The sequence below is a fragment of the Mangifera indica genome, chromosome 11, assembly GCF_011075055.1.
Source record: "Mangifera indica cultivar Alphonso chromosome 11, CATAS_Mindica_2.1, whole genome shotgun sequence".
Lineage (NCBI taxonomy): Eukaryota > Viridiplantae > Streptophyta > Magnoliopsida > Sapindales > Anacardiaceae > Mangifera > Mangifera indica.
Genome location: NC_058147.1, coordinates 15264108 through 15289491, shown reverse-complemented (window position 1 = coordinate 15289491; position 25384 = coordinate 15264108). Strand labels below are relative to the sequence as shown.

Sequence of the window (25384 nt, the reverse complement as noted above, 5' to 3'; positions counted from 1 at the left end):
GAAGATTCTCTTGTTCAAATTTCACATTCTTTGAAGAAGCTTTATTTATTCAAATTATTAATTTCATTTATATCGATTGGTGTAGGCTGAATCAGGGATTTAGTACCCTAGTTATGTGACTAATCTCTTAGCTATAACAGTCCAAACCATGTATGAATCGATCTCCTCATAACACCTTTCTATGGGTGCCCCTTCTCTATAGGTGCATATTATAGACTGTGTGTCCTTTCTATGGGTCAACACCTCTCTAGGGGTGTATAGTCTATGTCACAAGTACCCCTTCAAAAAACCCTCAATCTCAAGTAATTGTGTTGCATAAGTGATTATTATTTATCTCAATATCCATATCTTTACATCCCTTCACCCCACTTGAAGTCATATAATTATTCTATCTCATTTCTCAAATTTAATTCAAATCCTAAAAATAATCTGTTGGTCAAATCACCAAGTTCCAAGTATCTAAAAAACATTATTGTAACTTGGCAATTCAGAAAGTATAAACTCACGGGCATATGTATTCACAAGCATGATTATGCATCCCATGAACGTTAAAATAAAATAAATACTTGACCATGTAAATTATCTAAAATTCTATATATATGCATATATTTTTTTATTTAATATCTACATATATTCACATCTATAGAATCTTTCTATCCTCCATTAAATTCTTTCTTAATAAAAATTTTATCACTATTAAATTATAAAAATGCAGAATGCCAATCATCACAAATACATCAACATAATTTTATAAGACATCATTACAAAACTAATAAAAATTAACGTAATCAAATTTACCTATTTAATGAACTGAAAGTAGTAATGTACAATATATAGTTTTTCTCTAGCAAATCATAAAACTAGCTCGTCTTAATACAAAACATCCTAAAATTCTCTCCAGCAGCCTTATAATTAATGCTTTCTCTCACCAAAACCACACTAGAATCTCCAAGATCTTCTCCAAATAGGTATTAAAAGTCTAACCACTTGGTCGTAGTTTTTTTTTTTTTTTTGTCTCCAATGTTTTATGTTTAACTGAGAGATAAAGATCACAAAGAAAATCATGTCCCAAAGTTTTTTGTATCCAATGCTTTATGTTTAACAAACTTACCATTTGCACGTCCATTACTCACGCCCATTATGATTTCTTAATTTGGTATTAATACTTATCCAAACTTTTAAATATTAAAATCAAATATAAAGGTATTGTAAGTACCAAACGGTCCCTTAAAAATATCTAGGGTGTTACAATTCTCCCCTCCTTATGGGGAATTTTGCCTTTGAAATTCACTTAAATAATTCAAGAAACTTCTGTCTCATGTCTAGCACAATTTCCTATATAGCTTCTTCAATTTGGTGATTCCTCCAAAGAACTTTCATAATTGGGATTTGCTTATTTCTAAGTACCTTTACCTTTCTGTCTAAAATTTAAATAGGTAATTCTTCATAAGATAAATCCTTAGACAATCGATTTCCTCAACTTTAAGAATGTGACTTGGATCCTCAATGTACTTATAAAGTAATGAGACATGAAACATGTTATGAATGCGATCCATACTCGTAGGTAACACAAGACAATAAGCCACCTTACAAATACCTCGAATGGAACGATGAACTTAGGAGCCAACTTTCTTTTTCTCCTAAATCAGACAATATTCTAAAAAGGAGTAACTTTAGGAATGCCTTTTTACCGACAATAAACTCTAAATCTTTTCTTCTTTTATCTGCATAACTTTTTTAACAATCTTAGGCCCTAAAGACCGCTCTAATAACTTCTTTTCACCTAGATTATCTCAATACAAAGGAGACTAATACTTTCTTCCATAAAGAGCTTTATAGGGTGTCATCCTTATAGTCGACTAATAGTTGTTGTTATAAGAAAATTCCATCGAAGGGATAATGTTTGCCCAATTCACCTTATGATCCAAACAACAAGCTTGAAACATATCTTTAATAATTTGATTAGTATGCTCTGTTTAATAGTTTAATTGAGGATGGTACACCGTACTAAAAGCTAGCTTAGTACCCATAGATCTTTGAAGACTCTTTCTAAAAGTTGATACAAATCTGGTATCTCAATTCGACACAATGGTTTTAGGAACTCCATGTAATCTCACTATTTCTTTAACATAAATCTCTCCTAATTGATTTGTAGACATAGAGTCCTTAACTAAAGTGTGCTGATTTTATGAGTCGATCCATAATAACCCATAAAAAGCTTTAAATACTCTCTGCCCTATTACATTAGAATTACTTCTATTCCAATTTGAGAGGCATCATCGTAAACATCAAACTCTACCCTATCCTCAGGCAATGCCAACACAAGGCCAAAAGTTAACCTTTGTTTCAATTCTTGAAAACTTTTTTCATACTCATTAGTCCATATAAAAGGGGCTTCATTCTTTTTAAGAGTTGTAAAAGGTCTAGCCAACCTTGTGAATCCTTTTACAAACCTACTGTAATTTCCAACTAAACCCAAAAAGCTTCAACTTCTTTGATGGTCTTTGGTCTTTACTAACCTAGGACCGAGTCAATCATATTAGGATCTACTATGATACCATTAATAATCACCACATGGCCCAAGAATACTACTCTATCTAGCCAAAACTCAGATTTATTAAATTTGGCATAAAACTACCTTTCTTTTAGCCTCTGAAGTATAAACCTTAGATGGTCCTTGTGTTCTTCTCCACTCTTTAAATAAATCAAAATATGATCAATAAATACTATAATAAATTTATCCAAACAGTCTTAGAACACTCTATTAATCAAATCCATGAAAATAGCTAAACTATTAGTTAACCCAAAAGGCATTATCACAAATTCATAATGGTCATATCTAGTTTTGAAAGTTGTCTTGGGGATATCTTTCTTAACAACTCTTACCTGATGATATTTTGACCTTAGATCAATTTTTTAAAAGATTGAATTGATCAAACAAATTATCTATTCAAAGAAGTGGATCTTTATTCTTGATTGTGACCTTATTCAACTCCATGTAGTCAATACACGTCCTTATTTATCCATCTTTCTTTTTTACAAACAAAATCAAGGCTCCTTAAAGTGAATGACTTGGTCCAATGAACCCTTTGTCTAGTAACTCTTAAAATTGTTTCTTCAACTCTTGTAACTCAGTTGGTGCCATTTGATAAAGGGTTTGGATATAAGTGCAGTTTCTAATATTAGCTCTATATTGAACCTTAGTTCTCTCTCATGTGCCAAATTGGGTGACTTTTCTAGAAACACATTCAAAAATTCTAAACAATTGGCATGTCCTCCAAGCTCAAACCCTTGCCTTTATCCTTAATCACTACATGAGCTAGATATCCTAAACATCCCTTGTTCAACATTTTTCCTTCTTTGATACAACTAATGATCATACTTTTTAAATACCCTTAACTGAAGTTGAACTCTTCACCATCATCATGGGTAAATTTGACCTTCTTTCTTTTACAATCAATCTCGTCCCTGTATGTTTCTAGGAAATCCATTCCCAAGATTAGATCAAAATTCAGCATGTCAAAGACTATTAGATCCACCAACAATTCTTTACCCTTAATAAATATTGCTTCTCTAGTTAGAACCAAATCATTGACTACGCAATCTCTATCAAACATTTTTATTTTAAAATTTTGAGTTATTTTAAAAGGTTTCAAGTTCAACCTTCCCATAATATTATAAGCAATGAAACAATGGAAGCACTAGAATCAACCAAAATATACAAAGGATATTTGAATTAGGAGATTAGGTTTAGATGCATATGCGTAAGAAGATGTTTCCTATGCAAAAGAAGTCTAGGTTGCAACCGTGTGGAGATAGCCCATTTCAAGTGATTACAGGAATCAATGATAATGTTATAGGTTAGACTTGCCAAGTCAGTATAACAGTAGTGTTACTTTTAATGTTTTCTGACCTTTCTCCTTTTGATTTTGATATAGGTGCAAATTTGATGGCCAATCCTTTTGACCAAAGGGGGAATAATGGAGACCAAGGAAGCAAGTAAGAGACTTGCCAAAGTAACAACAATGACCAATGACTAGGGCCTAAGCAAAGAAGTGAAAGAAGTTTTAAATGAGTTGATTTAAGAGATTTGGGCTAGAAGTCATGCGCAACAAGGATTGGACAACTTGGAGTCATTGGAAGCATTATCAAAAATTGCAAATATCATTCAAGTCATTTAAGAGCAAGTACATCAAAGTTGATGAAATTTTGGGTTGAATTACTTAGAGTCAGTATGCTATTTAGGCTAGACTTTGAATATTTGGCCTTAATTACTTTCAGTTATGTGTTTAATGTTATTTGGCCTTAGTTTAATTATATTTTATTATGAAAACTCATGTTTAGTAATTGAGCTAGCTATTATTTTATTTCAGCCCATTTTTTTCAGGCTTATTAGACTTATTATTAGTTAAATTAGGGTTTTATTATTTTCTTTAGGGATAAAAACTTGGCTACTCTAAGAAAAACGTAAATTTGATGATTTTTAAAATTGAAATAAAAGTTTTCCCCTTGTTATTCAAAGAGGTCTTCAAAATTGGCATCTTACCTTCTTTAATATACCTATGGTTCGTGGTTCATAAACCATTGAGTCATGGTTTTTGCATGTTTGAACCTGGTTATTAGACTTTCTTAGGTTGGTTGTGAATATTGATATTGGGTCTCTTTGATTATCATTGAGGTTCGTATCACATGTGGAACAAATCTAAAAAGAGAGCAATGATGAGAAAAGTAGATTTGGTGGGGCATATATACTAGAATGGAGGGTAAGTGATATTACAAAGGGGCCAACTATGGTTATAGAAGTTTAAGAGCTTTCCTTGATTATTAGCACACCTGATCAAAGCAATGAGATGGTAGCACTCATGAATTGAATATTTGGAGACATTGCCTACATACACATGTTCTTTCTCGTGATTTAGTTTTAAGGTGAAATTGATTAAAAGATAAATGTAAAGGTGTATGATATTTAAATAGAGTAAAGGTAGAGGATGATATTTTGATGATCAAGGATTTCACTTTTATTTTCATTGACTTGGAACTTTCTTCTATCAGAAATGACATAGATAGTGACAACAATAAGTAAACCAAACAATGCGATTCAACCAAGAATTCTTCCAACCAATACAGGTGGCAACATGACAAATCCAACCAAAGGAAGCCTTGATCAAGTGGCAACAATTGTAGTGAGGGCAACATGACAAGAAAGGAGATTCTTTGATTGATGACACTTAATAAAGGTTATCTATGGTTAACAAAGGCTGCCACAACCAAAAAATCCTTCTCAATTTTCATTTATTACGAATGCCCTTCCTAAGATTAACACATATCTAGTCATTTTTCTTTAGTTTACAATAATGGCTTGTTTATTTATCTTACTTACTCTTCTTGACATTTTATGGTTTTTTTTAAATAACTTTTTAATATATTAATGCCAAAAATTCCGAAAGTTATCTGAAAATTTTAACCTTAGATAATGTATAATCATAGGTGGTGTTGAGATGTAAATGGAATGGCAGTTTGATTAACCTTCTCAATTAAAAGTCTATTTTAATTAATATTTTTTTTATAAAATGGTCTTTATGTTCTTCCAATGTTAATCTTCGATTGACAAAATTAACGAACAGGTAACAAAATGAATTTCTCAAAATTTAAGGTTAATAAAGTTATTTCAGAAAAGTTTGGGTGGTAAATTCGGTCGGGCTAAATTCTCTATGCCTCTATCCCTACATTTGAAACTCCATTGAACCCTTCCAAGACTTCAACAAACTCCAGGTTTGCTTCTCTCTTTTTTTAATTTCGTTTTTTCTCTGTTTATGTTTGTTTTAGTATTGGGTCATGGGTTTGTTTTACTTTGACTTGATTATATGATTTTCGAATTTTATTTTGAAGAAGGATGTTGTCACTGCTACTGGGTTTGTTTTCTCTTCTTTGTGGGTATTAATTTTTGGTTGAATACGCAAAATGGGTTTCTATTTTGGTTAATTCTTGTTGTCTACTGTTCTTTTGCAGCTAGAAAATGGAACAAATATCTAGGATTTTGTGTGTATAATAGAGTGTTTTTCTGGGCACATTTTTTGAATGAATATTTTTGCTAAACTTCTTTAGAATCTTCAGGTTTCTTAATGTTTTTGTCATCTTTTGTAAAATGTGTTGCTCACCCGCTTGCTTTCTGTTGAGATGGCGTTCCAAGACGGACCTGCCATTCGTGTTGAAGCCTAAGAAATGGAAAAAGGATTGGTTTTAATGATGAGTTCTGGCAAAAAAAAAACTTAGTTTTGCGTTTCCTATTTATAGTTTTTAAATATTATGTGAGGTACATCAAATCATTTTCATAGTTTTTGTTTTAATCCAAGTAAGAATTGCAGGATAGGATATGAATTTTAGAACTTGAATCTTGATTTTCGTTGCCTATAGATGACCTATGGGGTTGTTGACTTCTTTGTTTCTGTAAATAGTAGGAAATGTCTTGCATGGAAAAGGAAATACTCTTATTTTTGTTGGTAAGATTAGATGAAAATTCTTAGATACAGAGGTCTTGAAACTTTTAATCAGTGGATGGATGACTAGTGGCTGTTAGCTTAAATTTGACAAGCTGACAACTAATTGTCAGGCCTTAGTGTACATGTACAAAAATTTAGGACCTTTTAACCTAAGAATGACTATAACGTTGGAAATCATTCTCTCAGTCTTTATATTAATGTGACCCAAGTTACACCTTTTTGTCGTTTCTTAACCCAGAAAGAAAGAAAATTTTGTTGTGTATATAATAAAACTAGAAGGAGATCTACTTAAGCGTCTCCTAATTTTCTTCTTTATTAAACATTAATGTTTTATGATACTTTTAAAATAAATGATGATCCTTTTTTATAAATAGGTTATGGAATTCTCAGAACCCATGAGTGCAGAGGAGACAATTCAGATGAATACTGGTCCCAAGAAACCCCGTATTTTACTTGCTGCAAGTGGAAGTGTGGCTGCCATAAAGTTTGGGAATCTTTGCCATAGTTTTTCAGAGTGGGCAGAAGTAAGAGCAGTGGCCACAAAGGCCTCTCTGCACTTCATTGATCGAGCATCACTTCCTAAGGAGGTTATTTTTTATACTGATGAGGATGAATGGTCCAGCTGGAACAAAATAGGTGATAGTGTACTACACATTGAGCTCCGCCGCTGGGCTGATATAATGGTTATAGCCCCATTGTCTGCCAACACACTTGGCAAGGTAATTCTTTTTAAATCATAGAATTCTTATTTCCCATAGTATGTATTATGTTTTCTTCTTTTTGTAAAAGTTATGGATTATGTTTTGCTTGGCACTAGGATCTGTTAGGAGAGCATATCACAATCAATAGAATGAGAAAGAAACAGATTCTGACATAATAGTCAGAAGTAAATTCACTGTTTTTTGAAGTTTTTATCTGTTATTTTTGAATGTGTTGGTTTCTATAATTTCTCTCACAGAGCATATCAATGTCTCACAGCATGCTTTGTGATCTCTAGAATGGTTTAAGCATGCTCATTTCAGTTCCAATCATTAAGTTGGCATAATGAATTGAAAGTTGTAATTAAAATTATTTATGATGAATTTTCAAAATTAAAGGAATGAAGCCACCGAGCAGATTTCTGCGGGCTCCTGTTTAGGAGATAAAACAAAATCTGGAAGGACTGCTTTTGCTGAGTGATAAACTAGTATCTTATATGACCATACGTTTGGTCTTGAGCTGTAAATAGTATGATTTTATGGTCACAATCCAATGTACCTGCTGGGAGTGGCTTCATTTGGCTGTTTTTGTATTCTATTTTGCATGTGCATTGCAGATAGCTGGAGGATTGTGTGACAATCTGCTGACATGTGTTGTGCGAGCATGGGACTATAGCAAACCACTTTTTGTTGCACCTGCTATGAACACTTTCATGTGGAAAAATCCTTTCACAGAGCGGCACCTTATGTCCATTGATGAACTCGGAATTTCTCTCATCCCACCGGTCACAAAAAAGCTAGCTTGCGGGGATTATGGAAATGGCGCAATGGCTGAACCTTCTTTGATCTATCAAACTGTTAGACTCTTCTGTGAGTCAAGGAATCAGTTGGCTGATCCAAGAGTTGGTTAATTTTGCATGTGGCATTGAATGCTCAATTTGTGGGTGTGTTACTAATCGTTGTTCTTAATAATGTTTTAAATAGTGGATCCAGGTATCCATCTTGTACATTTGGACAATACCCGCATAATTGTTGTGCTGATTGTACTTACATGCTAAAAAATGTTACATTGTAGAAGAATAACATCTCTTAGCTATCTCTTTGCTTCCTGAATTAAGTTTTTTTTAACATAGACTTTTATAGCTTTCACATAAAATAATGATGAGTGATTGAGTATGAACAACCTAAGCTGAATTGAAGATCAAATGTTTCAGCAAGTTTAAACTAGATTCAATAAATATTCCATATTCAACTATGTTTCTCAAATTACAATTTCAACAGAACCTTCTCAATGTACTCTTTATAATCGGGAGTTCCAAGTCAAATGCAATAGAACATTGCAGAGTTACTATAAATATTAAATTAAACAAAACAACATTGATAAACCAAATTCAACCATGAACATCCATTCTTTGCTCTTTTGTTTCATTCTCATCATGAACTTTCTTTGAAAATCCTTGTCATTGACAAGTTCCTTGAGCCTGAGGTGACAGCAACAAGGGAGACGAAGGAAATTTTGGCTGTGCGATCATTTGTTCATTACATTTAGTTGGCAAACAAGAATTTGTCAACTCAGAAGCTTCATGCTATTCAACTGGTTTTGTAAGAAGAATAGAGGTGCAACACGATGGCATTAGGCTTCATCATTGTGACCTGATTGTTATAGTCTTATCTTAAGCTGTTCAAACATGAGCAAAATATGTCAGCCAACTACGATGTTTCATACAAATTGATTAAAGTTTTGCATGGCTTAACATATAAATAAAGAAATTAGAAGGTTTTCACAGCTTACCACTGATCAGTAACAAAAAAGAAAACGAAGCTTATGGCTACTCTTAACTTATATTGAAAGTGAACCTTGTTGCTGGTTCAGACTAATATAAATAAATAACTAGAGAGATGATAAATTAGTAACTAAACAAATCAAGGCTCTCAATATGATGATCTTTCTACAAATCAATTAGTGACTACGGCTACTCTAACTTAGTACATGCATTCCGGCTAACTTACACTCAGTTCAATCAATTAAAAATAAAGACATTGGATTATTTAATCAGTTCCTGATGAAATTTGACTTCGACAATATTCTGTGTTTGTTAAAAACTCAACATCATATTCATATTCAGAATCAGAATAACTTATGTGTGTAAGGCAGAATGCAGAACAATCAAGCTTGTCAATTAATGAAATTGCACTTGTCAAGCAAATAACTAAATTATAAAATAGATCTTACAAAGAACATATGGTAATGATATTGACTAAGCAAGTTTAGAAGGAACTACAGCTTACCAGGGATCCGTCTGCTATGGTCATCATTTTCAGTTTCATTCCTTGTATCCTGAAACTCAGTTCCTTGATCAAAACATTGAGAAGTTTCCTCTACTTCAGAATTGTTTTCAATGGCTCCTGCATTTCTATTCCTTGACTCAGGATGTTCTATAGCTCGTGTTTCTTCACAAGCTTCAGAAATAGGTTGATCAGACGCTCCATCACCGTTCTCTGTCAAGGAAGATTCTTGACTAGTTCCTTCTTGGGTGTCAGGTGATTCAATAGGAGCTTTAGCAGAAGGAATGAGGGAAAGACGGCATAGTGGGCAAGTGGTGTGGGTGGCAAGCCAGTGGTCAATGCAATCCATGTGGAATGCATGACCACATGCAGGTATCTGTTGAAGTTTATCTTCTGCTAGGTAGTCCGCAAGACAAACTGAACATCTATAACAGTAATAGAAGTCTCCTTAGTTAAGAGACAGCTGAAAAAGTGAAAGCTTTGATTTCCCTATTCATGTTTACTGATTTTACATGTACTCTTAAAATGTTAAAATAGACAAATAGCAAATTCATTTCCCTGCGCCCATAAATTCATATTAGAAGATTCCTTGAGGCAGATATTTACATTGTATAATTATATATGGAAAACTACTCTAATTTCAGAAAAAACTAAGAGACTATTAGGATCCCAAGTGCAAGATATGAGACTTGAATCCCATATTGTAAAGTATGGGTAACCAATATGGGGTTTATATGGCTTTGAGCTCTCCCATCTTAATAGCTAACTTTTGAAATGCGATTCTTCTAAGATTCATATCATTTAGTATCAGAATCATCACTATGTTTCCTAGTTGCAATCGTGTGATGCAGGTAGGGCTGGATTCGAAGCGAGCTTGTTCGGGCTCGAAACGAGCTTTGCTCGAACGAGCCCGAGCCCGAACCCGAACCCGAGCTTGCCTTGCCCGAATGCAAGCCTGAATTTTAAGCAAAAAACGAATACGAGCCCGAATCCGAACACCAGTTAAGCGAGCCACTCACTCAAATAAAAAAACATAATTTTAAGCAAAAAACGACATCATTTGTTCCTTGAAATACGAGCTCAAAGCGAACCCGAGCCCTAACACACAAACCCGAACACTAAAATTATGAAACGAGCCGAACACGAACATATGTTTAGCGAGCTCGGCGAGCCCGAGCTTGGGCTCACTGAAAATGAGCCGAAAACGAGCTGGGCCCTGTTTGGGCTCGGCTCGTATCCAGCCCTAGACGCAGGTAGTGATGCAAACATTGCAGTGCTCGTCTGGGCCAGTAGGGAGTTGACGCACAGCTAGCAAGTGTGGGGGCAGAGACTGCGAAGCATAGTGACATGTTAGGATCTCATGTGCAAGGTATAGGACTTAGATGTCACATTAGAAAGTATGGACAACTAGTGTGGGATTTATATGACTTTGGTTCTCCTATCTCAATAGCTAGCTTTTGAGGTATGATTCTCCTAAGGTTTATATTAAAGACTAACTATAATTAGAACATTATAAATGGTTGTATAAGTATGATATTCAAACATACAACTTTTTCTTTTATGACAAGTCTGAGTGAAGATGTGACATCTATAGTGTTCATCACAAATTCTTCTTTCTAAACATTGAAGGCAAGCCTTATTGGCGCCTTTCACCTTTTTATTTGTCTCATCGATATTGCACAAACATCTAAGTGATAATGTATTTAACTTAAAAGCTAAGACAACAGTTACCCAAAAAATTTTGAATATCTGTGTGCAAATCAAGACACATTTCAACGTTGGTAACTTTCCAAGAATGTTTCAAGTGACATGCACACTATAACTAAGTCTATCACACAGGCAAATCCAATTGGTTCAAGTGACATTACGGAAAACCAGATATATGATTTGGCTGTGTGGAAGAAAATAAGAGTTAATTGATCTTCTACTGATTGCTATACAGGGATACTACTCCAAGGTCCACGCCAGAAATTAATTAGAGAATCATTCCATCATGGTGGTCTTAGCATTAAAATGCTCAATGATGTAAATTGCTGTTAGGACCTAATAATGATCACATCTTGTCTTATTAAACCTGCACTATTCATCCCTCTGGATAATAAATAACAACATTAATCTATCTCTTACAAATATTATAGAAGAAACGTGGCCTTATAAATCAATGACTAAAACAAAAAGGAAATTGCTTGAAATATTAAGTCTTCTAGTTGAACTGAACACAGTGTTCATTTTTTTTTTTAATGAAACTCTACCCCATGATCAATACATTTTGAAATACGATATTTAACAGTTTCATCATGTGATTCATTAGTGGATACATAACAAATACACTGATCATATGATTTATGGTCAATAAACTGGAAATACTTTGATCATGCAATTCACAGGTCAATACACAACAAAAACTTTGTTCATTTAATTCATGAGAATATACATCACGAATACTTTGATCAATTGATTCATTGGTCTATTTCCATTTCAAATTTCAATTTCATCCTTTGTTTATTTAGGTCACCAATTAAGGTATGAAATAGGATTATTAATTTCAAGATATCCAATTTTTCAAAAACCTTAATGTTGCTGTTCCGAAGATGATCCAATGAAAAGCACAATAACACACTCACAACTATTAAAACAAAATCATGCAAAACCTCAGTACATCCCAACATATAACCTAAGTAATAATCAAACAATCTAAGAATTTTCTAAGAACTGCCTTATCCTTTCCTTTCCTTCTTAACTCTCTGATTGATCCCACAAGCCAGCGGCCCCCATAACCATTTCTTCAGGTTACTTAAAACGCCTTAACAAGTGGGATGATTAAAATCAACATAATTTATGGAAAGTTCACTCACTGTATATCTTTGATAGAGAAGCTCTCTTTATATATGATAATAGGCAACATCTCTCTCAATTCTTTCTTCAAGCCCATTTCAGCCTGCTAAGAACCAAAACGAAGAACAATCCAAACATAGTTAAATACACAAAAATAACATAAATACTTTAACCAAAAAAAAAAAAAAACCCTCCATAGCAAAATCAAATGCATACCCTTGAAAGATCATTAAGGCTATTGTTTTCTAAAGAGCTTCGCATTTGAAGAGATGGCCAATCAACTCGCCTGCGCCGAAGATAGAACAAGTAGAACAAGAAAAGAAGGATAAAAGTGAAGAAAATGGGAACAGAAAAAATGAAAGCTTGGTAAAGCTTCAACTCAGCTGACTCATTTTCATTTGAAGATGTTGATGAAGGGTAAGAACTAGATGGGTCTGGATGGCCGTAATAAGACATCACAAATTGTGTCTACTTCCAACATGAAAAGCTCACAAATCCAATAAAAATTTGCAAAAAGAAATGCAAGTATCTAAAAGTTTTGGAGATAATCAAGATGTGGAAGTGAAGTTTAGAGATTGATATGAGTTGTAGAATAAAATAAACACAAATCAAGAGAAAGAAGCAATGTAGTGAAGCCACATCAAACTACAAGCAAGATTTAAAGGTTAATCGTAAAATCGGATGGAGTTTCTTCAGTGGCTTTGAACAATAATTTAAGGAAGCTAAAAGCAACAAGAACAGGTTTCAATAATGCAAGTTCAGGAGTATACCCAGAAGGGAAAATGAGTGAAGAAGTTGAATTGGGCTTAATAAGTTAAAGCCATTGAGGAAAAAGACAAGATCTGTAACCAAATGGATGTCCTTTAATGGCACGCTTTAACAAGAATTACACAAATGAAGATGAAGTGAGCCAGAAAAAGATAATATGCAAGATTTGGTGGATACCCAAATGGGAAAAATAATGAAGAGTTAAAAACTTTAGTTAAGTAGTCAAATATGTACCTTTCAATGTCTTACCGTAACAAGTTTTAACCCAAATGAAGTTGAAATGAAGGAGAAAAGGACGAAAAACGCAAGTTTTGCAGGATACTCACATGGGGAAAAAGCGAAAAAAAGTCGTTTAAATTTATTTTTAAGAAATCAAATGGGTATCCTTCAATGGAACAATTTTTTTAATTGAAATGAAGTTGAGATGAACCAAAAAAAATAAAAAGAGATGTGAAAATGCAGGCCTTGGAGGATACTCAGATGGGGAAATAAATGAAGAAGTTAAATTTGAAAGCTTAAACTAAAATTCAAATGGATATCCTTAATGGCTTTATTTCAACAAGAATCCACAAAAATGACCAAAGTAAAAAAATGAAGACATGCTCAAGAAGATTCCCAGATGGGAAAAACAGACAAAAACTTAATATTGAAAGCTCAAAAAAAACTCAACAATAACTAAACTTGAAAATGCAAGCTTTGGAGGGTAACAAAAACAAAACTAAAAATTTGGCCGAACAAAGTCAAGATTAAATCAACCAACACTATTAGGGATGGCAATGGGGAGGGGCAGGGAGGGGATCTCAATCCCCATCCCCGTCCCCGTAGGGAATATCAATCCTCGTTCCCGGCCCGTAAAGAAAAATCTTCTCCCCATTCCCATCCCCTCCCCATCCTCTCTCCATCCCTGCAAAGAAAAATCTTTTCCCCGTATCCACAAAAAAAATTTCTTTTTTTTACCTTTTAAACACAATATAAATATATTAAATAACATAATTAAATAAAATTAAAATTAACCACTATTTTAAATATCACAAATATAATATATTAACAACTTTAATATATACAACAAAAACCTAAATAAATTTGAAAAATATAAATAATTTAAAACTATAAAAAATATATTGGTATTTTAAATAAATATATAAATATAACAATAAAACTGTGTACCCACTTTGGATACATAAATGTATACACATTTATATGTGTTCTCATGTAATTTGATGATTTTGAATTAAGAATAAAATAATAATCAATCATATGATGACACATATGAGTGTGTATATATTTGTGTATCCAAAATGGGTACACATAGTATTACTCTAAATATAAAGGGATGGGGATGGGGATGGGGCAGGCCGGGGCGGGGAGGGGACACATGTATCCCCATCCCCGGCCCGTCCCCAATTATGAAGATTTTTTTCATCCCCATCCCCGTCCCCTTCCCCTTCCCCGTTTCTATCGAGGAATCTCCTCTCTGTTAGGGTTAGGGAGGGTCAAAACCCCTAAAATTGGATCCAAATTATCATCCCTAAACACTACAGAAACTCAAGAGGCAAAGAGGAAGCGAGTAAGGGAACTTTCAAGAGGTAAAAGAGACGGAGGTTCGAGTAAGTGGGGCATTAGAAAGAAGACAAAATCAGCAAGAAAGAGTTTAGAATGTAGCGGAAAAAGTGGATAGAGAAAGAAGACAGAGAGACAAAAGAAAGAGCCGGAGAGCACATGTCGAGACGCAAATCACGATGCCCTCTTCCTCAGTCTTAGTTACCTCAATTGATATTATAGTTAAACGTCTTTTGGCATCACCCCTTAATTAGGCATTAATTTCCTCCTCAAAGTTACGGATGTTGGCGAACCTAATTAGTAAATATGTATATTATTTATATTTTTATATTATTTATATTTAAAATAATTTTTAAATTAAAAATATACTAAATACATATTTTATATTTTTTATATTAAATATAAAATATACGTTATATTTTATGTTTATTATATTTGTATTATATTTTTGAATTTTCAATTAAACTTAAAGTAAAAACTTATTCCTTCTATTTTTAATTATTTACAAAAATATTACTATTATTTTAAAAAAATCAACAATATTTCTTTTTTAATTCTCAATCGTAATTTTATGTTTTTCTCATCTACGACATATACAAAGATTCATAATGATTTAAAATCTGAAATTTCAATTGATTAATTTATTGGTTTTTTTCAACTGATTGATACGTTACTTATTGTACAAAGAATTTTAATTATGTCTTATGTTATATTAGGTTTAATAATTAATTAAATACTTTACATTTAAATTATTATATTAATTTTCAATAAGAGATTCCTGAAAAGTACTAAAATTATTATAATATTGTCATAATTTTATAAATGTATTACTGACGATGTGTCGTATTAAACTTGTATATATACTTTCATACTTTTTTCATATGCAAAATACTAACTACGGTAACAATACATATATAATATTGTCATAATTTTAGAGACATTTTTTTATAAACGTATTTTTCATTTTTCATCATATTATACCTATATAATTCGTGTATCATTTTTTCCCATTCTCATAAATACTAACTAGGGTAACAATACATGCAGGGTGGATTTGGGTAATTTTTGTTTCCAATTATCATCAAGATAAATTATCTAAATAATTGTTGTTTATAAACAATAGTATATTTGATAAAAGATTTATAAATATAAATAATTATTATATTTAGATAAATTGAATAAAAAATTACTAATATATTTGATAAAGAATTGATACAAGTAAATAATTATTGTGTATGATTAAATATAATAAAAGATTATTAAGATGTTATTTTATTTAAATATCAGAAATATAATTATTTTAAAATATTTTTTATGTTACTAAAATATTTTTCATATTATTTTTATAATCTTTTAATATCTAAAGTAGAATAGATAATTATGTCGCATCATCATTAGTAATAAAAAATTACTAGATTTCACTATTACTTATAAATTAAACAAAATAATATAAATAATAGGGGGAAAATGACTATTTCCCACCCAATTTTTAACCTAATCTCAAAAGCATACCCACGCCTGATGAAAAACCCAAATACTCACCCATCTTTAAACCACCGTTAAGTTTTTTTGTTAAATATAGGGATAAAACAGTTATTTTATTATTTATATTCAAGTTATATAATTTTATTACATTTTCCCCCTCCAATTTTAAAAATCAACTTTTCCCCCCATACCTGAACTTTGAAAAGTGACTTTCACCCCCCTAAATTCCTAATTTTTTTTTCACTTTCCCTCCAGGCACCGACGATGACGTGGCTAGAGGGAGAGTGACAAACATCGTCTAGATCTGGATGACGCTTGTCGACCTTCATTGGACGACGAAGCATCGTCCGTCGTCCAGAATGGACGATGAAATGTCATCCAAAGATCTGGACAATAAAGTGTCATCCAGATTTGGACGACGAAGTATCGTCCAGATCTAGATAACGCTCATCATCCATATCTGGACGATGGTCATCGACCTTCACTGGATGATGAAGCATCATCCGTCGTCCAAAGATCTGGACAATGAAGTGTCATCCAGATTTGGACGATGAAGCATCGTCCAGATCTAGATGACGCTCATCATCCAGATCTGACAACGATCGTCCTTCTTGGATGACAATCGTTGTCCAGAGGTCGACCTCTAGACGAAAACTTCTCCGTCATCTATCGATCGTACCAGAGAAAGTGGCTAGATTTTAGGGGGGAAAAGTGAATTTTTTAAAAATTAATTCAGCGGACAAATGTTAGTTTTTCAAATTAAAGGGGGAAAATGAGATAAAATTTTAATTATTTAATATAATTGATAAAATAACAAATTTTCCCTTTAACCCTAACAAAAAATATGTGGGTGAGTCTTAACAAATTAAACTTTGGGTGGGTGTTTGAGTTTTTCATCATGCGTGGGTATACTTTTGAAATTGAGTTAAAAATTGGGTGGGAAATAGTCCTTTTCCCAATAATAAATGATAAATTTTCATAATAATATTTTAAATAAAATTATAAATACTCACTTTGATTACACAAATATATACATATTTATGTGTGTCATCACGTGATTTGATGATTTTGAATTTAATATAAAATAAGACTCAATAACATGATGACATATATAAATATGTATATATTTATGTATTTAAAATAGATATATATATATATTATCCCTTGAACTAAACTTCCTCAAAGGTTTCGAAAAAATAATAAATACACCCAAAACAATTTATTATTTTTGTACCCTTTATCAAAATATAGACCCAATATTTATCGAAATAAATATTAGAAATGAATAAAATAAGTGAAAGAGGGAATATTAATAAAAAAAAATTAATTTTTGTATAATTATATTAAAATTAAAGGAACATATATTGAAAAGAGTGTATAACTAGAGGTGTCAATGTGCTGAGCCGGGCTGGCTCCGACTTGCCCGTTAGGTTAATGGGTTAGGTTGGGCCTAAGGCCCAAACAGTATGGGTCTTCAAGTTGGCTCGACCCATTGATATATAAAGGCCCAAGGCCCGACCCATAGAATAACCGGCCTTAATTGGGTCAAGTCGGGCTTTAATCGGGTCAGGCCGGCCCATTTAATCATTATTTTTAAAAACTTTTTAATTAAAATTTTTAAACCCTAATTATTTTTCAATTATTAAAACCGAGGATAGTACCTCGAATATTTAATTATAATCTCTCACTTATGGCAGAGGAATACCGTGGTTATATAATAAAAAATATTATAAATTAATAATATAGTATAAATAAATTAATTTACATACTATATAAATTATAAAACATAAATAAAATATATCTACTATATAACATTTATCTACTCATCTTCTATGTCTAAATCTCTGAATTCTTCAAAGACATCTTCTATCACACGATTTTGTAATCTGAAATCAGCTTTGACCCAATCTTTCATACACATTGTCACTTCGACCATATTTGGATATAAATTGGATCGTCTATCATCCAACATGCATCCACTTACACTAAAAGTGGATTCCGATGCTACAGTTGACATCGAAGGTGTTAGTAGATCTCGGGCCATGGCTGCAAGCACAGGAAAAGTTTCTGCTTTGTCTTTCCACCATGCCAAAACATCTAGTTTTTCAGTATTATATTTTTGAACAATTTCAGGATAATGGTAAATATTGATATAATTATAAAATTGATTATAATTTGTACTTTGCATAGTAGTTTGTTTACCTTTGCGCAACAGAGACCATATGCGTGATTTTTTTTTACTTGAACTACCAGAATTTATCTCTGGCGCAAAACTTTGTCCAGTTTTTCCATATTTTTGTTCATAAAGACTATACATATCAAGTAAAAAATCTTAAACATATTCAACAGAATTTACATTGCTATTAATTGACAAATTTTCATTAATAACATCAAATAAATTTTGTAATCCATTAGTTTTTGCCCTAGTATCTAAAACAGTAGCTACAAAATAAAGTAAAAGAATTTCATTCTAATATTTTTAAAATTTTTGTTCCATTTTCATACATATATTTTGAAAAGTATGATAAGAGTGGTGATACCTATGTTCTTTAAAAATATCACTTATTTCTACCATACTATATATTATAGAACAAGTTGTTGGATAATATACACATAAGCAATGATCTGTGGCTATTTTCAATAGCTCTAATAAGTTCATTAAAGCCATAGCTATTTCCTAATCTTGATCTGTCAAAAAAATAGGATTCGCCGAATCTTTTGGTTGGGTATTGAAGCATCGTGTTATAAGAACTTCATACTCTTCGCATGTTTTTAACATGAGATATGTTGAATTCCACCTAGTTTTAATATATATTTTTAATTTTTTTCTTTTCAACCCCATTAATCTACATAATTGATGATATATTTGTACCCATGATGGGGATGATGACAAGTATGCAATGACATGTTTAATTACTTCTAAATGTTTTTTAGCCAAACTCAAGCCTTCTTGAGTGATTAAATTAATAATATGGCATGCATACCTTGAAGGATTTTGGCAAGAAAACTAAAATTTTTAATTTATGTTCACATCATATGTAACAATGGTATTGTAAAGTTTACATGGTTTTTCAAGAAATAAAACATAGAAACATGTAAACTACCTTGTAACTTGTAATTTGATTTGAAATTTGGAAGCTTGAATCACTAAAATAAGTGATCTCTTGACTTGCACCCTTCAAGGAAGAAAAATGGAAGAAAGGAGAAGCTTTTCCCGGCAAAGAAGAAGAAGAAAAGAAAAATGTGTATTTTTCTTTATTTTCTCTCACATTTATTGCATTAAAACTTGATAATTATCAAGTTAAAACATATGTTTAATTCTCATTGGTTGATAAATAAGAGAAATAAGAATTTGACACATGTTAATTCATTTGTGCCCAAAATTAATCATTTTAACTTTCTAAACAATTTAAAAGGTGTAAAATGACAATTTTGCCCCTTTTCCAAATCTTATTCGAAAAGCACAATTTTTATCCTCGGAAAGTGCTAGCCAACCATGGATAAATATTTTCAGCTTCATAACACAATTTTCTTCCTTGAAATATAGGTGTGACCTTCAAGGTTCATAGTGACGTAGTCGTGGGCCTTATATCAGACGATACGTTTCATTATATCATTATATAACCTAAAACTGTCGTTAACCGATATACTTCATTTTCTACTACAAAATGAAGCTCCCACTGATCATGTGGTATCATCTAGCAATGTCCCATGACCCCTACATCACAATGAAATACAAGCTTCACATAATATCAAATGAACCTTTCTTACTTACACTTACCATGTAGTCCAATCCCTCCGTCATTACATCCCGATTAAACTTGGATTCATGGAATGTCAAAATCCAATATTTAATCTTTTCGAATATCAAGTAATACATCATAACGTGCCACATCGAAACTCTCTTCATGTGGTCTTTTATCTATACTGGCCAGTGTATTAGATTTTCATGTTTCTCGATATTCGTATGAAAACTCGGGAGTAGTCGAGCTGACGGATCCCTGTATGATCATCACTTGTCCTCTCGCTCAAGCAACATATGATCAAAGCGGCTTCTGAACGAGACATGATTAGCCTCGTGGTATATACCGTATGAATCATACATTCCGGAACGAAGCACAACTATGATATCTCGAGTCAAAGGATCAATACACTAGTATAACTCACGATGTATCATTGACTACATATTAATGCCCATGTGATCATCGTTCAACGGTCACGTTCGATAAACAATATAATAGAATAACCTTTGATCAGTTCTCTAACCATCAAATGGTTCCATTGTTTACCCATGTGTATATCCACTATGTCTAATATCATCCATTGATATAGCACACACCCACTATGCAATACTATTGCCCAAACAGATTGCCTATGCAGAGAACGATTTGATGACGTTTATTAAAACTCATCGGGACCTTTCACATGTCGTATGCATATAGCTAATATGGATGTAATATACAACTACAACATAGATATAAAAGTGACATAGAAAACATGTGAAGTATGACAAAACTCTTCTTTTATTAATAATGTATATGCAAGATATACAACCCTTAAAACCAATTAAAACGATTGGTTTTTAGGGCATATTCTAACAAAAACTCCCACTTGCACTAAAGCCAATCGCTGTAGTACCTAATGCCCATCCTCTCTAGATGTTGGTCCAACAGTCTTTGCGTCAATGCTTTAGTTAGTGGATCTGCAAGATTGTCTGCCGAAGCAATCTTCTGAATGACAATATCTCCAGCTCCAACGAATTCTCTCAAGATGTGATATTTTTGTTGAACATGTTTTGACTTTTGATGCGTTCTTGGTTCCTTTGTCTGTGCAATGGCACCAGTATTGTCCCATAAGAGAATTATTGGTTGACTCATCTGAAGAACCATACCCAACTCTATGGCAAATTTACGTATCCAAACAGTCTCTTTTGTAGCTTCTGAAGCGACAATATACTTAACTTCTATAGTAGAGTCTGCGGTAGTCGATTGTTTGGCACTTTTCCAACTGACTGCATCTCAATTACAAACAAAAATAAATGCAAACGTAGATTTTTTATCGTCTACATCTGACTAAAAATCAGAATCTGAGTATCCTTTGAGCGTCAACTCTGAACCCCCATAACCTAGTATCAACTCCTTGGTCCTTCTTAAATACTTCAGGATGGCTTTTACTGCTGTCCAGTGTCTTTCTCTAGGATTTGACTGATATTTGCTTACTGCACTAACTGCAAAAGCAATGTCTGGTCGTGTACATAACATGGCATACATGAGACTACCTACTGCCGAAGCATATGGCACCTCACACATTCGTTGTCGTTCCTCATTAGTCTTTGGACACATATCTTTTGATAGATGTGTTCCATGAGTAAACGGTAGTAGACCTCTCTTAGAGTCTTGCATGTGAAAGTGTTTCAACACTTTCTCTATGTACAACTTTTGAGATAAACCTATTAATCCTTTCGCTCTATCTCTATAGATACGAATACCTAGAATATAGGTTGCTTATCCAAGATCCTTCATGGAAAAAGATTTCGCTAGCCATAGCTTAACGTCAGTCATAATGCCAATATCGTTTCCAATTAATAATATGTCATCTACATACAAAACTAGAAAAATGACAATTTTATCCCTATCCAATTTATAAACACACAGTTCATCCGGATTTTTAATAAAACCAAATACTCGAATTGTTTCATCAAATCGGATATTCCAGCTTCTTGAAGCTTGTTTCAATCCATATATAGATCGATGTAGTTTGCACACTTTATGCCTCTCGGTAGCAGACACAAAACCGATCGGTTGCTCCATATAGATATTTTCCTCAATATACCCATTGAGAAAAGCAGTTTTAACATCCATCTGTCATATCTCATAATCATAGTGTGCTGCAAGGGCTAGTAGGATTCTGATGGATTTAAGCATTGCGACTGGTGAAAAGGTCTCCTCATAATCCAATCCTTGTTTTTGAGTATAACCTTTATCTACCAATCGAGCTTTATAAGTTTCAACTTTTCCATCCTTGCCAATTTTTCTCTTGAAGATCCATTTACATCCGATCGAAACTATTCCATTAGGTGGATCAACGAGCGTCCATACTTGATTGACATTCATAGATTCAATTTCTGAATTCATTGCCTCTAGCCATCTACTGGAGTCAATATCCAATATTGCCTCTTGGTAAGTTTTTAGACCCTTTAGATGCTCAGTTTCTCTTATTAGAAGAGATTCAAAATCTTCTTCTGTCAGAAATCCATATCTCTAGGGAGGTCGAGACACTCTAATAGATTTTCTTATTTGAGCTGTTATAGTTGGTATAGGTGATTGTATACTTGGAGGATTTACCTGAATAGGCTCGGTTACTGGCTCTCCAGACTCTTCTTCGAGCATAATTTTCCTTCCTGCACCACCTTCCTCTAAGAACTCTTTCTCAAGAAAATGTGCATTTCTACTAACCATAATTCTTTGATCAGAGTGAAAGTAGAAATAATATCCTAAACTTTCTTTTGGATACCCGATAAACCGATCATTTTCTGCTCGAGACTCCAGTTTATCAGTTCTAACCACTTTGACAAATGCTGGACATCCTTAGATTTTCAGGTAGTTTACACTTGAAAGTCTGTCATACCATAATTCATATGGTGTTTTTTGAATGGACTTTGATGGTGCTTTATTCAACACATGTAGTGCTGTCTGAAGAGCATATCCCCATAAATAAACTGGCAAATCAGTAAAACTCATCATAGATCGTACCATATCTAATAAAGTACAATTTCTCTGTTCAGACACACCATTATGCTGTGGTGTGAATGACGGAGTCAACTGAGATAGTATTCCTTTGTCTCTTAGGAACTCCTAGAATTCTGTACTTAAGTATTCATCTCCACGATCTGAACGTAAAGCTTTAATATTCTTTCCAGTTTGGTTTTCTACTTCTTTTTGAAACTCTCTGAACTTTTCAAAAGCTTCAAATTTGTATTTCATTAAATGCAAATACCCATATCGAGAATAATCATCGATAAAGGTAATGAAGTATAAAAAACCTCATCGGGCTATTTCATTAAAGGGGTCACACATATCAGTGTGTATCAACTCTAATATATTTTTGGCTCGCTCCCCTTTATTCTTAAATGGAAGCTCGATCATTTTTCCTCCAAGACAAGATTCACAAGTAGGATAGGGTTCTAAACCCAATGAACCTAAAAGTCCACTTTCTTCTAATTGTCGAATCTGATCCTCTCCAATATGACCAAATCTGTGATGTCATAGAACTATTGGATTTATATGTTCCCTAGTTCTTTTAGATGATTTTGAATACATAGTGCTATGTAAATCAAGCTCTACCACATACAAACCATTTGTATTGATAGCATTTCCTACTAATCTATTCTCAAAATAAATTAGACATTCATTTCCATTAAAGGTAAATTGATAACCATTTTTACACAAAACTGGAATAGAGATGATATTCCTGGTGGCATTAGCAAAATACAAAGTTTTATACAAAGTTATTACATGCCTAGTAGGTAACTGTACACTACATACACCTATAGCGTCTGCGGAAACTCGTCTCCCATCAGCTAGTCTCAGTGTGATCTCATCACGTCTCAAGGCAGAACTATTCTGCAGATACTGTTTTGCTTTTTCTCAGATCATCAAGGTATAGAGGGCAGTTCCTCTTCCAATGCCCCTCTTGGTTGTAATAAAAGAAATTGCTCTTCTCTTGCTTCTTTTCTTTCTGTGGAACAGATGGTCGTGGAGGTTGAGAACGTGATGCCCCGATGCCAGAACCCTTCATCCTAAAAGGTCTGGTAGTGGTTTTCTTAAAACCCTTTTTTTGTACTTTTGGTCCACCAGATCCCATCTGTGAACCTCTCCACCAAGGCTTTTGAGCTTGCCTCTTTTTGCCTCTCGTGGCAAAGGTAGCTAGCAACTCAGCTGGTGTTTTACCTTTCTTCTTATTATTATAAAATTCTTGAATATCATTGAGAAGATCAGGAAGAGTGCGCTTAATCCTATTGAGATTATAATTTGTAAAAAACGGCTTAAAAGTTCGAGGGAGTGAATGGAGAATCAAACTCACCCGAACATTATGCGGCAAATCTGTGCCCATAATTTGTAACTCCCCAGTCTTATTAATCATTTTAATAACATGATCATCTGGGGAAATGCCCTCCTTAAACTGCATGCTAAATAGTGAAGTCATCAAATTATATTCCTTCACTCGAGCATTTTCACTATATAATTGTCTTAAAGTAGTGATAATTTCATACGCACTCTTCACGTTCTCAAACCGAGTTTGAAGTTCAGAGTTCATTGATGCCAACATATAACTGCGAACTCGTAAGTCGACATCTACCCATTCAGCATAAGCCCTTTGCTCTGCCTCAGGGGCATTAGGGTCCACTGCTATTGGTAAAGGTGCCTCCAAGACATAAGCTAACTTTTCAAGATTGAGAACAATGGTCAGATTTCTCAGCTAATCCTTAAAATTGGGACCAATAAGCACATGTGAGTCCATCAATTTCAAGAGTATATTGTTTGCCGTTGACATTTTGAGATTCTAGATCACAAGAGAGAATGCCGCAAGAAATAACAAATTCATTAGAAATTACCAAAAAACTTAATCTTATTAGCTCGCACTATTTTATTCAAATCTTATGCTTCCCCGGTTGAAGATTCGAAAAGTTTATTGGATCACTTTCTAGTGGGGAATCAAATTCTTATCAAACTTGACAAACCGCACATAATAGATCTAAGTCTGTCAAGCTCAATAAGTAGGAATCGATTTCCTTTTACATTCTAAATGCAAGCTATGATTCATATGAGCCTTTAGCTTTGAGCACCGCACATAATAGATCTAATCACTCTAAACTAGTCAAATTCAACCCATCGTGCTTTCCAGATGTAATATCCTATCACTCCCGCACATAATAAAATCTAGGGAATGACAGAAATAGTACTCTAGACACCAATCGACTAATTTTACGTCATATGACATAGTATCTGTCACATAATAGAAATCTAGGATTTCTAGCCTTATGACGTAACCCTAATCAACCCACAATGGAAGGCTCGAATTTGATATTGAAAATTTAGGGAAGATTTTATTATTATTATTATTAAGAGTCATTTTATATCTTGGGTAGTCTAGTATATATCTTTGGATACGTATTTGTCACCCAAGACATATTACTAAACCATATTCTTACAATTTATGCCATTGAAAACTTTTCTAATATCCTAAATGGTA

General features: G+C 33.2%; 2 protein-coding genes across 4 annotated transcripts; one reads left to right on the top strand and one right to left on the bottom strand.

Moving 5' to 3' along the window:
- Nucleotides 1-5617: 5617 nt before the first annotated feature.
- LOC123229389 (probable phosphopantothenoylcysteine decarboxylase) lies at nucleotides 5618-8311 on the top strand. 2 transcript variants are annotated; one of them, XM_044655169.1, is made up of 3 exons: nucleotides 5618-5772; nucleotides 6875-7219; nucleotides 7816-8311. In XM_044655169.1, the coding sequence occupies exons 2-3, from the start codon at nucleotides 6878-6880 to the stop codon at nucleotides 8107-8109; spliced, it is 636 nt and encodes a 211-aa protein (XP_044511104.1). In that variant the 5' UTR covers nucleotides 5618-5772; nucleotides 6875-6877; the 3' UTR covers nucleotides 8110-8311. The 2 variants fall into 2 exon arrangements, with proteins under 2 accessions (XP_044511104.1, XP_044511103.1); XM_044655168.1 differs by lacking the exon at nucleotides 5618-5772 and adding an exon at nucleotides 5850-5912.
- A 95-nt stretch (nucleotides 8312-8406) lies between these two features.
- Nucleotides 8407-13201, bottom strand: LOC123229387 (RING-H2 finger protein ATL7-like). 2 transcript variants are annotated; one of them, XM_044655166.1, is made up of 4 exons: nucleotides 12536-13201; nucleotides 12340-12425; nucleotides 9488-9909; nucleotides 8407-8876 (listed from the first exon to the last, which is right to left on the bottom strand). In XM_044655166.1, the coding sequence occupies exons 1-4, from the start codon at nucleotides 12773-12775 to the stop codon at nucleotides 8872-8874; spliced, it is 753 nt and encodes a 250-aa protein (XP_044511101.1). In that variant the 5' UTR covers nucleotides 12776-13201; the 3' UTR covers nucleotides 8407-8871. The 2 variants fall into 2 exon arrangements, with proteins under 2 accessions (XP_044511101.1, XP_044511102.1); XM_044655167.1 differs by having other exon boundaries at nucleotides 12340-12422; nucleotides 12536-13196.
- Nucleotides 13202-25384: the final 12183 nt, after the last annotated feature.

Coding starts and splice junctions, on each gene's coding strand:
- LOC123229389 (XM_044655168.1), top strand. CDS start 5,865: ATGATTTTCGAATTTTATTTTGAAGAAGGATGTTGTCACTGCTACTGG. Junction 5,913..6,874: donor GATGTTGTCACTGCTACTGG/GTTTGTTTTCTC, acceptor TTTTATAAATAG/GTTATGGAATTCTCAGAACC. Junction 7,220..7,815: donor CTGCCAACACACTTGGCAAG/GTAATTCTTTTT, acceptor TGTGCATTGCAG/ATAGCTGGAGGATTGTGTGA.
- LOC123229387 (XM_044655166.1), bottom strand. CDS start 12,775: ATGTCTTATTACGGCCATCCAGACCCATCTAGTTCTTACCCTTCATCA. Junction 12,426..12,535: donor GCCTTAATGATCTTTCAAGG/GTATGCATTTGA, acceptor TTTGGTTCTTAG/CAGGCTGAAATGGGCTTGAA. Junction 9,910..12,339: donor TTCTCTATCAAAGATATACA/GTGAGTGAACTT, acceptor TTACTGTTATAG/ATGTTCAGTTTGTCTTGCGG.